The sequence below is a fragment of the Euprymna scolopes genome, chromosome 19 (genome assembly GCF_053919585.1).
Source record: "Euprymna scolopes isolate OS-2025 chromosome 19, ASM5391958v1, whole genome shotgun sequence".
In the NCBI taxonomy this organism is placed as follows: Eukaryota; Metazoa; Mollusca; class Cephalopoda; order Sepiida; family Sepiolidae; genus Euprymna; species Euprymna scolopes.
The window spans coordinates 82816810-82832684 of NC_136500.1; the positions used below are offsets into that span (position 1 = coordinate 82816810).

The 15875-nt window shown below is 35.1% G+C and overlaps 1 protein-coding gene across 4 annotated transcripts in view; it reads left to right on the plus strand.

The window, feature by feature from the left end:
• Positions 1-15875, plus strand: part of LOC145239792 (uncharacterized) — a 364141-nt gene that overhangs the window by 343881 nt on the left and 4385 nt on the right. For all 4 annotated transcript variants that reach the window (XM_080103293.1, XM_080103291.1, XM_080103294.1 and 1 more), the window contains 4 exons: positions 2828-2939; positions 5010-5111; positions 7316-7480; positions 11219-11326. In XM_080103293.1, the coding sequence (XP_079959419.1) occupies positions 2828-2939; positions 5010-5111; positions 7316-7480; positions 11219-11326 (487 nt within the window). The remainder of the gene's footprint in view (positions 1-2827; positions 2940-5009; positions 5112-7315; positions 7481-11218; positions 11327-15875) is intronic.

Sequence of the window (15875 nt, forward strand, 5' to 3'; positions counted from 1 at the left end):
TTCAGTACATATGAAAATGGAGTAATTCCATACCTTCCGGTTGACAATTACATAATGTGGGAAACATCAGCAAATTTAAATAGAAATAGAGCCAACCAGTAAAATGAGCATTTATCTAACAGCCATAGAATTGGCTTAGGCATGACTGGAAAAGAGAAAGGCGCAGAGAGACTGTTCAACTGTCAATTGTTTCTGATAAAAAGCAAACTGCACAAACCTTAGTTCATAGCAGAAGAGAAACTTTTGAAAAAAATTTGAAAATTGGAAGGAACCCATTCAAGGTCGCCATCACTGTCTGGGTAATCAGTTTCTTTGTAGCTCTGTGATGTCAACACCTGGCTATCCAGCACATATTTTTGGCCTCCTCGTACCAGTATTCTGAGTATTTCTTCCTGGTCCACGAGTTTGCCCTAGAGACTCTGTCCTCTATTTTTGTGCTGCTTTCTCTTCTTTATCTTTTTTAAGTCACTGCAGACATTCAGCTGAGGTCAGGCTCTCTCCATACTGCCTTTTGATGGTTTTTCTTTTTTTTGTCTGCATAATTTTTTCTTTCAGGCCTAGCCAGCATGGGTGTCAACTTTCTCATAAAGACTTGGAATCATTGTAGACGTTTGAAGAAATGAGGGTGGGTCATCTGTTGATGTGGAAGTCACAGATTCTGATGAGGAAGGCACATTTGCATTCGATGCTGAAGATCCAAATAGCACATCTGGATGTAGGTGTCAGGTAGTCTGATGCTAGTGGGGGTGCAGGTCGATCAAACAGTTTTATAAAGTCATACACAGAGAGTAGTATCTGTATGGAATTCCATGGTATTACTTCACACCTTTTGAACTCTGCCTTGATGTTGTCTGCTGAGAAGCAGTCTGACTTGGAAAAAGGTCTTTATTGAGAGGCATACCCAGATTGTGTCGGGCAAACCAAACAATGACAAAATTAGAATAATGGCAGGAGAAGCTAAAATATGTAGAAGGAAAGCCTGTTTAATGTTAAACACATTTTAGCTTGTGTGCTGGAATCCTTTGGGACATTCCATACCTTATTGTCTTATTTGGAGGAGGGGGGGCTTTTAAGGTTACAACATTATTCAATGAACGGTTGTTTATATTAGTGGAGCTGGGGAGGAGGGACATAAAAATTCACAAAGAGAAAAATAACATTTTTACAGAATTCGAATCTACACAAAAAAGCAGGACCGTCTTTAGCTGACGTTGTTTTAATTTGGCCAACAAGACTAAGATTGGATGAAAGTCCAATACACATAACTCAAATATATGCATCATGAACACATAACTCAAATATATGCATCATGAACGATGCTTTTTAGTTTTATTATTAACCTTCATTTCCATGGAATGGGTAACATGTTACTTATTTAGAATCCTGACATTTAAGTTAGCTAGTGTGAATTTTGACATGGGTTACACTTAGTGCATGCCATAGAAACCTTAATCTGCAAAATAAAATCGTTTTCAGAGATGGGTAACATATAAAGTTGAGGCAGGGGACAGCAGGTTAAAAGGTAGATAAAACAGAGGAGATGATGAACAATGTCACGTTTTTTGAGCTGGAAGAAATAAAGGTCAGTGGAAGCCATATGAATGAGATCCCACCAATGATGTAGAAAACTTGATAATCTAAACAAAATGTTACCTCTGTTCACATGCGTCACCCATTTCAGTTAAGAAGTAAATAATTAGCAAAGAGAACATTAGTCTCTCTCTTGTAGATCAGTTCTCTCAAAATAAAACCTTGAAGAACACTCTCAGCAAACGCCTCCTTGTGTCTTCTTTCTTCATGTATAAAGAACTAATTGTTAATGAAAACATATGTTTTGTTTACTTTTATTCTCCAAACATGGCACATTGCCACTGAGACTTAATGGGCTGCTCTAAAATCAGGTGCCAGATTTATAGGGGGCATCCTAAGTGCAGAGAGATGTTCAGATTACATTTAAATTTCTGCATGTTGATACAGTCAGAGGAGCAGGGAACAGAGAGAGAATTCCAAAGGCAAGTGGTTTGAATAAAAAAAAAATGATTGGAGTAGAAAGCCTTGCCACATCTGGGGACCTGTACAGTGAATAGATGGGATTTTGCTATTTGTTGGGTTGGTCGATGGTATTTAAATTGAGGGGTCATAAATGAAGCAAACTTATCGAAGCGCATCCTGTTGAAGTACGAAGGTCATTCCAAAGGTAAGGCCTCCTATTTTTTAAGTAAAAAACTAGAACATTCAAGAGCTACAAAAAAAAAAAAAATTTTTCTATATAGTTACCACCATTCTTAAAATCAGCTTTGTAAACATTCAACAAGCGCTGGTGAATATTGATTGATTCATTTTTTTTTATGCATTGAGGAATTCAATTTAATCTCTGCTTCTGATTCACGTCTATGACAGAGGGTTGCTTTATCAGAATTTCACACTGTTAATATCTGCAACAGAGCTGGATTGGGTGAACAACTCCCTGGTCTGGGTAAAACGGAGATAGAGATGAATGCTACAAATTGGTCTGCCGCTGCCACTCCCTTATCTCTCTCTCTGCCGCGCGTCACATGTTGGTTGTCAAATAAAGTTTGTTTTTATAGACAAAAGAATTTGTCATTTATTTGATAAATACAGCCATATTTCGGTTTGGTTCCATTAAAGTAAAGTGAAATAGAAGCGCTTAATAAAATCAACTGTACACTCGCATGCACAAAAAAATCATGCAGAGCTTACTTTTATATATTTTAAGAGACATGCTCGCATGTAACAAAAATACCTCTTCTTAAATGTTATAAAATAACAATTAATTTTGTCTCTTTTTTTTCTTTTTTTTTTTCAGTGTGGAAGTTCAACATGATAGCCGTGGGTTATTTGGAGTATCATGGGCACAAAACTTGACAGTGAGAATTGCAGGACTTGTGATTGGCTTACAACAAAATAATATCATCACAGTAAGTGCATAAATATATGAAAACATCTTTAAAAACATTAATTTATAGGTCAATCAACAGTAATAAGTACCAGACATTGTTGACATTGTTAGTAATTATATACAATAATTTCACTATTCTGCAAGAAAGAATATCTCTACTTATATATAATAGACACTTTGTGTGTGTATGAGTTTGTTTCCTATAGATTCAAAAACGGATGTGGCAACAGTACTCCATCTGTGGATGTACTTGGCTCTTATACAGGTAGAGAATTGCATCAGCAGTGAGATATCTATTGGAGCTGTAGAAGGATCCCACAATTTTTCCAGCGACCTTGGCAACGGATTTGATGTACGTGTTCCATTTCTGATCAGGAGTAAAGGTCAGACCCAGAAGCTTGTCAAAACACAGAGCCTCTCCAAGACAAGAGCCATTCATTTCAATTGATGCCAGACGGGGATCAGAGCATTGATGATGTAAATAGAAGTTTGGTTTTAGATGTATTAAAATTAACCAGCCACCTCTTCCCCCATTGTACCACATGCTCAAGATCAGAGGAGAAAGTATCAGACAGAATTTGGTCATTTACGGCCTCTGAAGTGTCGCTATAGATGTTAGTGTTGTTAGCATAAATGTCTACAAACAATGTTTGGATGTGATTTGGGAGATCATTGATGTAGATCAGGAAGAGACCTCAGCATTAATATTATGAGCTTTTGATTTTTGCCCATTAATCACTACTCTTATGAACCTATCAGAGAGAAATGATTAAATAATTCAGAAGACATTTCCAGCTATACCATAGCTGGAGATCTTGTGAAGTGGACCTTTTGTTATATAGGGGTTTCATTAAAAGAGAGTCTTAGTGAGAAAGAGTTTTATTAAGAGGGATGTTGTTTTAAGAGAGATTTATATTGTTGAAAGTCTTATTATAAGTGAGAGTCTTGGAGTCTTAGAGAGAGAGAGAGATGTTGTTGAGAGACTTGTTGTAAAGAGATTGTTCGTGTTATGACGATTCATATATATGAAAATGTTTATTACTTAGATGTATAATAGATGGAAACTCTTAGAGTGAGGAAACAGTCTTCAGTGTGTAGATATGCAAAGTAGAGTTCACATTGTCGATATGAGATGTCGAGACGTGTATGTAAGATGTGTATGTAAAGACATTTTATAACACAGATATATAGACATATAATACAATTTTCACTTTACCTTTTTGGTAGAATCACAACACAAAGACGACGTTTACAAAAACACATGATGGGTTTATTTCTTCTCACGACCAGCCGTGGTTTTCTCATCAAGAATTCAAAGCTTCACATATTAAGTTTCAAAGTGACTGTCTCGCTTCTAGACGTTCGAATTCCAAACTGCAGACTATCGTCTGTCGTTCTCAAACTCCCTCTCCGTCTCTCCCCCTGCTTCTGTCTGCTTGACTCTAAAGTTTTTCTATCTATATCTAGAACTTCCCATTTTTCCATGACGTCATACACATGTTAAAACATGTCTCTTCTTTCATGTGTTCTGGACATGGAATTTTAACTTATATTCTCAGTAACCTATATTTCCAATATGTTAAAAACATGTTTATTAAATTATCTTGTAGCTGCATTCTTTCAATTGAATTTTCATAACAAAATTGACAGTGCACATTCTTTTCTTGAAACAATTTTATCTCTATTCTAAACAAATCGTTTGTTTTACATTCCATTCTCTAATTCTCACACGTAATCTATTTCTAAACCTAAATTACGAGGTTCGAATTTCGCCTATGCTATTTCATTTCCATTTTAACTAAATCTCTCTATTTTTATACTTACATGAAAAGGGGACAGTCCTTATCATGTAACACTTTATGCCATACTCTATCAAAGGCCTTTGATATATCAAGAGCATTTTTATACAAAACCTAAAGTCCTAAACAATAAAAAGGTTCAATTTTTTTTTACCTTCTCGTTTTTCTGCCACTTAATGATGGTTATGAATGTTTTTGTATGGGAGTAGGGGGTAAAATGGAGCAATACACAAAGTCAAGGGGTCAATGATGGAGGAAATGGCTGCCTTAATACATGATTTCTATTTCAGGTCGACGGCAAAGAGAGGGAATTGCCTTTCTTCTACAATCCTCATGTGTTCATCGAGAAGATTGACGCAAATATTATCCTGAACTCAAAGCCTGGAATGAAGGTAAATTCTGCTCTTTTTCTTATTAATCCTGAGCTATAACTGTAAAGATGTATTTTTGTCTCAACTTGGCCAGATCAAAGACTTGATTCAGATGAAGGTCGTTTTTACCGCCCATCTAATCATCAGCTTTCTTCTCAGTTACTTCCCAGCGACTTCTAATATGAAAGCAAGTTTTGTGAGAATGTTATCTTTATTTTTTTTTTTTACATGGAAGTCACCACTTATCAAGGCCCGGAGGCCACTCGGGGATAAGGGTTATTGCGTGTACAGTAATCAAATGGGACAATATCGTAGTAATCGTTAGTATTGGAGATCTGATAAAGTGTCTTACTTAAGAGGGCGGTTTATCAGGAACTTGTTTATGTTGGGCTTGAAGATATCCAAGTTGTAGTCAGGTGGGAAACAGGTAAACAGAACAGAGTTCCACAGGTGTGCACTTCTAAGAAAGAAGATTTGTTCATGGAATCTACGTTTTGATTTAGGCACAGATAAGTGGGGAAAATTACTGACAGTGGTTTCAGCTAGACGGGTGTTTTTCACGAAAGATTGGCGAGGGGGGGACCAGAGATTGGAGCTCAGACGAGCACTTCCCATAAATAATAACTATAAAACAAAATCGTTGACCTCTCAACACAAAAGGAAGAAGAATTGCAGTTTTCTGAGTTGGAATCTATTCATGTAACAGTTATCATTGGCTAGTTTTTTTACCTTAAAATAATATTTTTTTAACTCCTTATATTAAGTGACTTGATGCCTTGTCTGGAGCAATTTCCATTAAAAAAACATGACCAAACTTTCTGAGCCGCCATTCTTTCATTTTGCACTTAATCAGAAATCGTCGCGCCTTTGGATGTCGTCATTGTATGTGTGACTGAGTAATATGATGCCAGACATCCAGTAGAACAGTTTGGCTTCCATAAAGGCGAATCTTCACTCCACCTTCCTTGGAGTTGTACAAAGTATAATGTTATACTATCATGAAATCCTGTTTATTCATTTGAATAAGCGTGAAACTTTTAGCTTCATGTTTACAAGAAATATATGACTCAAATATTTAAAATTCTGTTTCAAATATTTCAAGTAACAAACTTTGAAGCAATAGCGAGTTGGATAATCCAATTAGTGTATGTATGCATATATATATATATATATATATACTAGCAGTTCAGCCCGGCTTTATGTGCATATATATATATATATATATATATATATATATATATATATATATATATCAGTTCATAACTTTATGTGCATATATATATTAAAATGTTTGACTCATGTCCAGGTAATCTATATCTAAAATTTCAAGTGTTCAGACCCAAAATTGGTGAAGGAGTTTAGTAGAGTCTACAAAAGTTAACTTTTTCAACTTTGACGTCCTGGCAGCCAAATCTTCGCCCAAAAACTGATTAAAAAGCTTGCTGCATGTCTGAGTACTCTTTATATAAAATTTCGAATGTTTAGACCCAAGATTGGCTGAGTAATTTGAGGTCAATTTTTTTTTAACGTTGATCTCAATTTTGACCCCTTTGACATTTATTGTTTGGGGCTCAAATCAAATTAAAAAGTTTGATTCATGTCCAAGTAACCTACATCTAAAATTTCAATTGTTTAGACCCAAAATTGGCGGAGGAGTTTGATAGAATTTTCAAGTGTCAAATCGTTGAACTTTGACCCGTTGACATTTCTGTCTGTAAACTGGTTAAAAGATTTTTCCAAATCTCAATACCCCTTATGTCAAATCTCGAGTCTGTAGACTGAAAATTGACAGAGTAGTTTGTTCGAAAAATTTACACACACACACACACACACAGAGACAATTTCACTTTTATAGATATATAATGTGAAGCTCTCTTTAAATAAACAATTAAATCAAGCACTGTAAAAGCGATGAGCAGGTGTCTATATAAATGACCATTTTATGAGGTCGTTTATGAGCACCAATCCCATGGGCCAGAGATTAGAACCGTAGACTGTCAATTAGATGGTTGAAGGTTCAATCCCTGGCTAAGGATGGGTTCTAGTTTAGCCACATTGATGAATTGTGATACAATACTTGGCTATATAGCATAGGTATTGTGTTTTAGGATAAATTTTCTCTTTCTTCTTAAGGGATGATATGCCATAAAACAGTCAAACTCAAGAGAACTCTTGTAGAACTGTATATAGCAGATATTTAAATCACATTTATATGTTTGTTTCAGCTTGTCTGGAATGGGAATAATTTTGCTGAAATTATCGTACCTGGAAATTACCGGAAGAAAATGTGCGGCCTTTGTGGTAATTTTAATGGTTTCTCTCATGACGATATGAAAACCAGAGAAGGGAAAATGACCAATTCAGCAGCAGTTTTTGGCAACAGCTGGAAGGTAAGACTAAACCTTTTTTTATTGAGACTATATCTTCTCTCGGAAACTCTTCTTAGTGTAGTAAGTATAAATACAGATAACAAACAATTTGACAAGATGTAACATTTCACATTAAACAGTCCGCATATCGTCATTTACATTAACGCATACTTTTTCACATATAAAGGATGGAACGAGAAATTTGTCATCCTAAAGAAAACAGCATTACAGCTTTATTTTAAAACTTTTATCGAAAAAGTCGATTTAGGTAACTTGATTATGTAGTAGAGTGACATCTATGCAATGTAGCCACCTTCAGCCTCAATCACCGCCTCAATATGGGTTCGGAACTGGGAGTATGCCTTTTCCACAAACGTCAGCAGGAGCTTGGCTAATACTTGGCGGATGGCGACGATCAGGCTGGTTTTGGTACTGTGGGAAGTCATGTTGGTGATGTTTTTGACGTATGACTAAACAAAGTAGTCCAGCGGGTTAAGGTCGGGGGGGGGACCAATGAAAGAAGGGTACAAAGTTGTAGCACTCCTTCTGAAGCCAAGTCTGGGTCTCTTTGGACTTATGGGCCGATGCTGAGTCTTGCTGCCACCCCCAGGGTCTGCCACACTTTTCAGCACATCCAGGTACACTTTAGTGTTGATTTTCCAACTGATTTCGAAGATGTGAGATGGTATGATGTGGTCCTCACTTGAAACCACACCAAAGACCATAACTGTGATTGGAAACTTTGTTAAGCTGTGCTCTCAAGTGTTGAACCGTCCGAATTTGCATTTTGAGGGTTTTGACAATGGTCCTTTACTCATAACTTGGATTGGTAGAGAGCATGAGTTGTACAGCGGCGCATCTCCAATCTCGCTTGTTGAACATTGTGTCACTTTCAGACGTGATAGAAGGCTCTTATCACTCTTGAGATTTGTGCACAACTAGCCAACTTGTAGATGGTCTGCAGCAAAAAAAGAAAATGGTTTTCATCAAATGGAAATGGAATCATGTCATCTTTTCTAGGACGACAATTTTCTTGTTCCACCCTTATTTTCTTTATTGTGAGCAATCAAGAAACCAGACGAGTCTACTCATGCATGGAAACACAATGGAGACTCGTTGCATTTTCAAGGTTTTACTTATATATAACAGTTCACGTATGGTGGCTATATGCAAATACCGAGCTGTGTGCAAGACGACGTCATGGTAAGGAAAAAGAAAAAAGGAGAGAGGACGTTTGAGAGGACAATCACATTAGACGTGAGTGACGTCACAATCCTAACAAGAAGTCATGCATGACGGGATAATGAGGAAGTAAATTTTGTTGTTACCAAAAACAAAAAAAAAAAAAAAATGGAATCAAGTTATCACTATGTCTCCTGCAACATACTCTGCTACGTGTTGGTCTACATGTGTAAATGTGTTAACCTATTAACGGTAATGTAACATATGGCGAGAGAGTATTCTTGGGATGTAACTGATTAGTTATCTAATTAATTTTCTTAACTTACTCTTAATAACGGCGATGCATGGGCAGAGTCTCAAGGCAACATTCACTCAGATTTCTGCATTGTCAAAATCGCTCCTAATGAGGGACTGACTTTTAAAAGTCCTTTTGTTTCTCCCCTCAAAGGCATAACCTCATCAATTCCTATATTTTGATACCAGCAATAATTTCTAATGCGTTTTATCTAGGGAGCTAACCTTTGAGCCCCTCGCTCCCCACTTCAATCATACTATCTGCAGTTGGGTTTATTTCCATTTACCACCATGTTATCCTGACATGTACTAATGCGACCCTCATCAAAATTCATACTAGTTAACTCCATCGCTACTTACTAGTACGTAGTCTTCATAAGCAACCTACATTTTAATACACAGAATCGATGAATGCTCTTCTAAGTCAAGTAAATCTTTGAAAGCAATTTTGGTTAAATATAATTTTGTATTTAAAAAAGATTCTAAGATTCTAATGGGGAAGAATTCAATGAAAATGTGTTGGGATAAGTTATAACTAGGGCTATGACAAGAGAATATTCTTTTCATTCGTTTGACTATCGAATATATATCAGTTAATATCTTATATGTTTTTAGATAGTGATGTGGTTTTCAATTGATTAACTGTGTCGAATATATACTCGAGAGTCAAAACAATGAAAAGAATATGCTCTTGCCATAGCCCTAGTTACATGTTTTATATATCTGTCTACTATTATATAAAAGAAACTTTGTGTGTGTGTGTGTGTGTGTGTGTGTGTGTGTGTGTGTGTGTGTGTGTGAGGGAGAGTTCCCTATAGACTCGAAAACGGCTAGGCCGATTTTTATGAAATTTCACATGAAGGTACTTTATGTGCCTGGGAATGTTCTTAGATAGGTTTTGTATCAAAATGTCTTCGATAAGTAGATAATTGAAATAATCTGATGACAGAAAGAACAGGCGATTTTGACCAACACAACCTGATACCACAAGTTTATTTAAGAAGTGTTATAACCGCACAAGCCGAAAGGCCCAACAACAATCAACAGTAGGTTTTTTGATATGACAGGGGCGTGTCCGAAATAAATATTTCTGTTTAAAGCACGATTGAAGCATGATACTTGACTTTTTCATTTTAGACTTAAATTCAAGCCATTATCACCGCACAATAAGTAAGGCTAGGCATATAAATTCAACAGTAGGTTCTTTGATATAACATGGGAGCGTTATAAATGTCTGTTTCTCTTTAGAGCACAGTTGAAGCATGATACTTGACTTATACATTTTGAACTTTAATTCAAGCCATTATATATAAAAAAAATTTTTTATAAAATCAACAGTAGGTTCTCTACAGTGCAATGTAGACTATAATGCATTGTTGACTAAGTCATTGCAGAGAGGCATGTGAAGCTTCTTCTCGGTGCACTGTGATGGGTCCTAAACTAGAGCAGGCAATCAATCGATTTGATTGAAAAATGGGCAATTTGACAGATGTCGATGACAATAAAAATATCACGGGCAATGTCGGGTCTCCCTGCTAGTATATGAATTCTCTGACTATTCTATAAAAAAAAAAATTGCTGATGGAGCAGTAGTAGATACTCATCATAAGGAAAGCAGGCAACGGAAAATATTGCATTTTGAAAGAAATAGCTTACCTTGTATTAACAAGTTTTTCAACTGTTTTCACTTGTGAAGTATTTTATTTCAGTTTTTTGAGATAATGTCAGGTCATCAGGAGAGAATAGGGACCGTTTCAGGGCCTTCCTCTTTTTAATTCACTTGTAGACTTGTATACAATCATGTTTATTGTCTCTTTCACTTGTGGGGTATTTCATTTCGGCCTCCAGATAATATCGGGTCATCATCGGAGAATATGTACCATTTCGAGATCTTCTGACTATCCTATAAAGTCAGGTAAATGTTTGAAAGTAATTTTACTCAAACATAATTTTGTATTTACAAAAGAATTTTACTAATTAACAAAGGAAATTTGGCTAGTAATGAATTATACAATCCTTTCTGACTTGTTTAATTTTATATATTCATCGTCAGTCAATATTCCGTGGGTGAGCTATTTGAGTCCACCTCACAAGTGGAATAGACTAGGACGTTTTTTTTTTTTTTCATTTAACTGCGGCCTTTCAATATGGTTAACGTTTTATGTGATTGTTTTTAATCAAAAAAATAGACAATATTTGGAAAAGAATTGGAGTATCTTGAAAGTATTTGGGTTTTTTTTTGTACTTTAAATGACGTGAACTTTTTTGTGTTTCTTTTTATAGGTTCGTAGGCAGAGAGGCACGTGTGAAGATGCCATCGATGTAGATCCATGCAGCAAGGCAAATTATCAGAAAAGAAAAGCTGCTGCTTCCAAGTGCAACGTCATCAAAGTAAGAGGAAAAAAAGCAAACACCACAAACATAAAAAAAACAGACATCATCTTCCCAGAAAATTTTATATAGCTCTACTTATAAATAAAAAGGCACTTTGCATGCAAATTCATTCCTCTGAAACGGCTGGGCCTGTTTTTAAAAAAAATTCACACAAATGTATTTTGTGTCTGGAAGCGTTCTTAGATAGGTTTTGTGTCGGAATGCCTCTGATAAGTATCGATAATCGAAAAAATCCAATTAAAGAAGAAGCAGTCCGATTTCGACCAAAGTTAACATCACAAGCACGTTTGAGAAGTTTTATCACCGCACAAGCAGAAGGGTTCGGCGTATAAAAATTAGCAGTAGGTTCTTTGATAAGACAGAGGTGAGTTTGAAATGAAGGTTTCTATTTAGAACACAATTAAACCATAATATTTGACTTTTGCATTAAAAACCATTCAAACCATTAGATAAAAATAATTTTATAAAATAAACAGTAGATACTTCTCTACAGTGCAATGTAGACTACAATGTATTGTGGACTAAGTCACGGCAGAAATGCATGTGAAGCTTCCTCCTGGTGCATCATGATAGGTCACTGCTCGAGACAGTGACCTATCATGATGATTTGATTGAAAAATGATCGATTTCACGGATTTCGATATCAATAAAAGTATTGGAAGTATTCGTTGATCATCATTCCATCTTGGGCAACGTCGCGTCTTCCTGCTAGTGTAATATAACTTTCATTAAAATAGAATATATTTAAAGTTTTAAGAAAAGATTTGGGAATATTTCCATTGTCTACCCTGTAAATTTTACATAAGAATACACTTGAGATTTTATGTTGATTCTATAACATTTCCTTCTATAGGAAACACACAAACATCTCACGTAACATACATTTATTATATATATATGAGTAAGTTATCACATGACCCAAAAGTATATGTGTGTATATATATATATATATATATATATATATAGCACTATGGCCGGGTGTTACAATATTTAAAAAATAAATGTTAAAATTTTAACGATATTTCTTGTGGTTGAGATTGGCTGTGAGGTTTGTTCCTTGCTAATGCAGTCAGAGATGGCTTCGTGGCCGGGTTCGAATCTCCCAATCCGTAGTAATCGTTTCACCCTGCACTGATGATTCCCGAAAGGATGAGACACTAGTGTCTGTAGGTATGAAAAAAACTTATTCTTGTAATAATTATGTCAGCCCCTTTAAGAAACTCTGTTCTAATTATTGAGCACTTTAAAGTTGAAATAGAAAGTCGGTCACTTAAGCTCTCATGCATAGATCATTATGTTGTAACATTTAAAAAAATAAATGTTAAAATTTCAACGATATTTCTCGCAGTTGAGATGGCTTCGCGGCCGAGTTTGAATATCCCGACTGGCAGTAATCGTGTCACCCTGCACTGATAATTTCCAAAATGATGAAACACTAGTGTCTGTAGGTATAAAAAATTATTTTTTGTAATAATTATATATATATATATATATATAATATTCAGTAATGTGATTGATAATTCAAAATTCAAATTAGAATTAAATTAAAAATCCGTTTCACAAGAAGGAACAACAACAAAATCAATAATTTGTACGATCGTTTCGGAAAACAATGTTTTTATTGTGGTAGACATTAAGCCACGGACAATAATTTTTACATATAGTATTTTTAACAAACAAAGTTTCCTCATCAGCAAAGTATTGGGAAGGGTTTTTAATATATGTAAAAGACACCATAAATAAACCTAGCATTTAAAGTAAGGCAGATGTATCTTTTAATTCTTCGCCTTTTGAAATCAGCAATTAAGGTCAAAGCGTTCATATGGATGTTTATTGTAGTTTTTGAACAAGAATTAAAAGATACATCTGCCTTACTTTTAATGCTAGGTTTATTTTAAAAACCCTTCCCAATACTTTGCTGATGAGGAAACTTTGTTTGTTAAAAATACTATATGTAAAAATTATTGTCCGTGGCTTAATGTCTACCACAATAAAAACATTGTTTTCCGAAACGATCGTACAAATTATTGATTTTGTTGTTCCTTCTTGTGAAACGGATTTTTAATTTAATTCTAATTTGAATTTTAAATTATCAATCACATTACTGATTATATATATATATATATATATATATATGCTTTTCAATTTCAATAACTGAGGCGAGCACCTGCTGTGGTTCATTTACCTGCAAATAATAATCTTCATTACACTGGACTTCTTTAATTACGGTTGGTTATTTTTATTTTAAGGTTGAACTCTGAATTAACTGTTGTCCACATGAACTGTTTTCTATATTTATTTTATGTTTTTTTAAGTGTTATGACTACAAATCATAACATTTTTTGTTTCATCCTATGCAGAAACCAGCAAATACATAGAAATGCTAAAATTTTTAGTGTGACTATTGGATTATTTTGCTAACAGTTTTTCCTCTGATGAGAAGAATTTGCATTCTTTGAAACTCTGCATATTAAGGAGCACCTAGCTACAAGTTTTGAAGTATTCTGCCGAATAATAAAAACTTTTTTGTAAATTTCTACTTTACATCTCTGTTCTTATTATTATTTTATATATGTACTAAAAAATATTATTTAGTTTAAATGAGAATACTTATGGTTGGGCACTGTCTGGGAAGATAAAAAGTAAAAAGCAGTTAACTGGCATTTATGCAATGTTCACTACTTCCACTCGTTCGAATGCTCTAGATTGTCTTGTGTCTGTACCTGAATTTGGCGCTTATTAGTTGTTAATTCCCTTCATTCCTGTGACAATTGTTTAGTGGTCCTAAGATAGAGACTTAGCAAATGGAGTCAAAGGTGATTTCATAGCTGGTTTTGAATCTCCCAACAGCCAGGAATTATTGTCATCTCCTACACTGATGACTGCGTAAGCATGAAACAACAGGGTCTGTAGGGAGAAAAGAATAATTATTAAATTATATATATATATATATTTATATATATGTAATTATCCACTGACATGTGTTTCGTAGTTTATGACTCATCTTTGAATGACTCATCTTTGATTTGAAATCGGGACCCTATGGAAAGAAGCTTGAACCTACCACTGGGCTATCTCATGCAACGGCTGGCTATATCGTGATTTACATAGATGTTATTTATTTGTTTTTGTTAGTGATACTTTTTGAATGAATTCAATTATTTATACGTAAGTGCATTTTTTACCTAAATGCGAGTTGGGAATAATTTTCCATTTTTCCCAATTTGGTACCTCCCCCCCCCCCAAAATGGAGAGCGGCATATGCATCGTTTAAAATATAATTATCCACTGACATGTGTATCGCACGTTTATCAGTTCATATGCGTGTCACATTGGCACAGTGGTAACTTGAATGCTACAATTTCGGTTTCAATTCTAGCTCATGGCACCCAAATACGTTGTTTTTTTTTACTTTTGAAATCACGACTCTATAATAGTATATACGAAATTTGGACAAATTAAAATATCATATTTAAGTGTATTTTACACCCAGGCAAAGCCAGGCGCCCCTCCCCCGCTAGTGTGTGTATATATATATATATATATATATATATATATATATATACTAGCAGAGGTACTCAACGTTGCCAAGGTGTGGAGAGGTGGTGTAGTAAGTAATTCCAAGGCTGGAAAGAGGTGTTAAAAGTGGTAGTAGCGGAGCGGGGGTGTGGAGAGATTGGGGATGGGGGATAAATACAAGAGTAGGCAGCCTGGGTGGAGAGAGGTATTAAAAAAAAGTAGTAGTAGGCAGGCAGGCAGGCTCGAACCCGTAACGCAAAGGAGGAAAGAAAGATGAAAAAAAAAAAAAATAAAAAAAATAAAGTCTTAGCTGATGCGTCCATTGCAAAACCAGAAGATGTGAATATTGGAATTAAGGGTAGTCAATCGAAAGGAGATGATGACTTGCAAAAATGTCGACGAAAAAAACAACTGTTCTTCATAGAAAACTACCCAGTTGAGGGTGAAGGAATTAATGTTTTGGGCCAATTTTTTTATATTTGTTGTCCAAGAGACCGAGCTTTAAAACTATACTGATTTCATCACATTGATTGTTTGCTATCTTTGCATCTCCACTCTTTGAAAACCATGTAGAAATCGGCTTTTCAAATAATTCTAGCGCCTTTATTTGTGATTTATCACGTGACCGGAGACCCAAGAATGTATATTTGTAAGAGGGGGGGGGAGTGAAAATTTGAGTTATCTCCCTTTTTGTAGATTGTTTTCAATGACGGACAAAATAGCTGCTTTTCTGTTACTCATAAATTTTTTTTTTTAATTTAAAAATATAACTATTTGATCAATTTACATGATTTTTGGATATGACATTTTCGTTTTCTCACTTGTTTCTTCCCAAGAATCTACTATCTGTGGAACATATCACCATGAAACTGCTTCCCTACTAATTAAAATCTAGCAGTCATCTCAAATACCATGTCAACAAATATATAAACTGTCCTTATTAGTAATCAAAGTCTCCAGACTCGTTACTGCAATAATGATTAAAATTAAGTAAGCAATGTATTTACTAATTTTTACTTCCTGACAC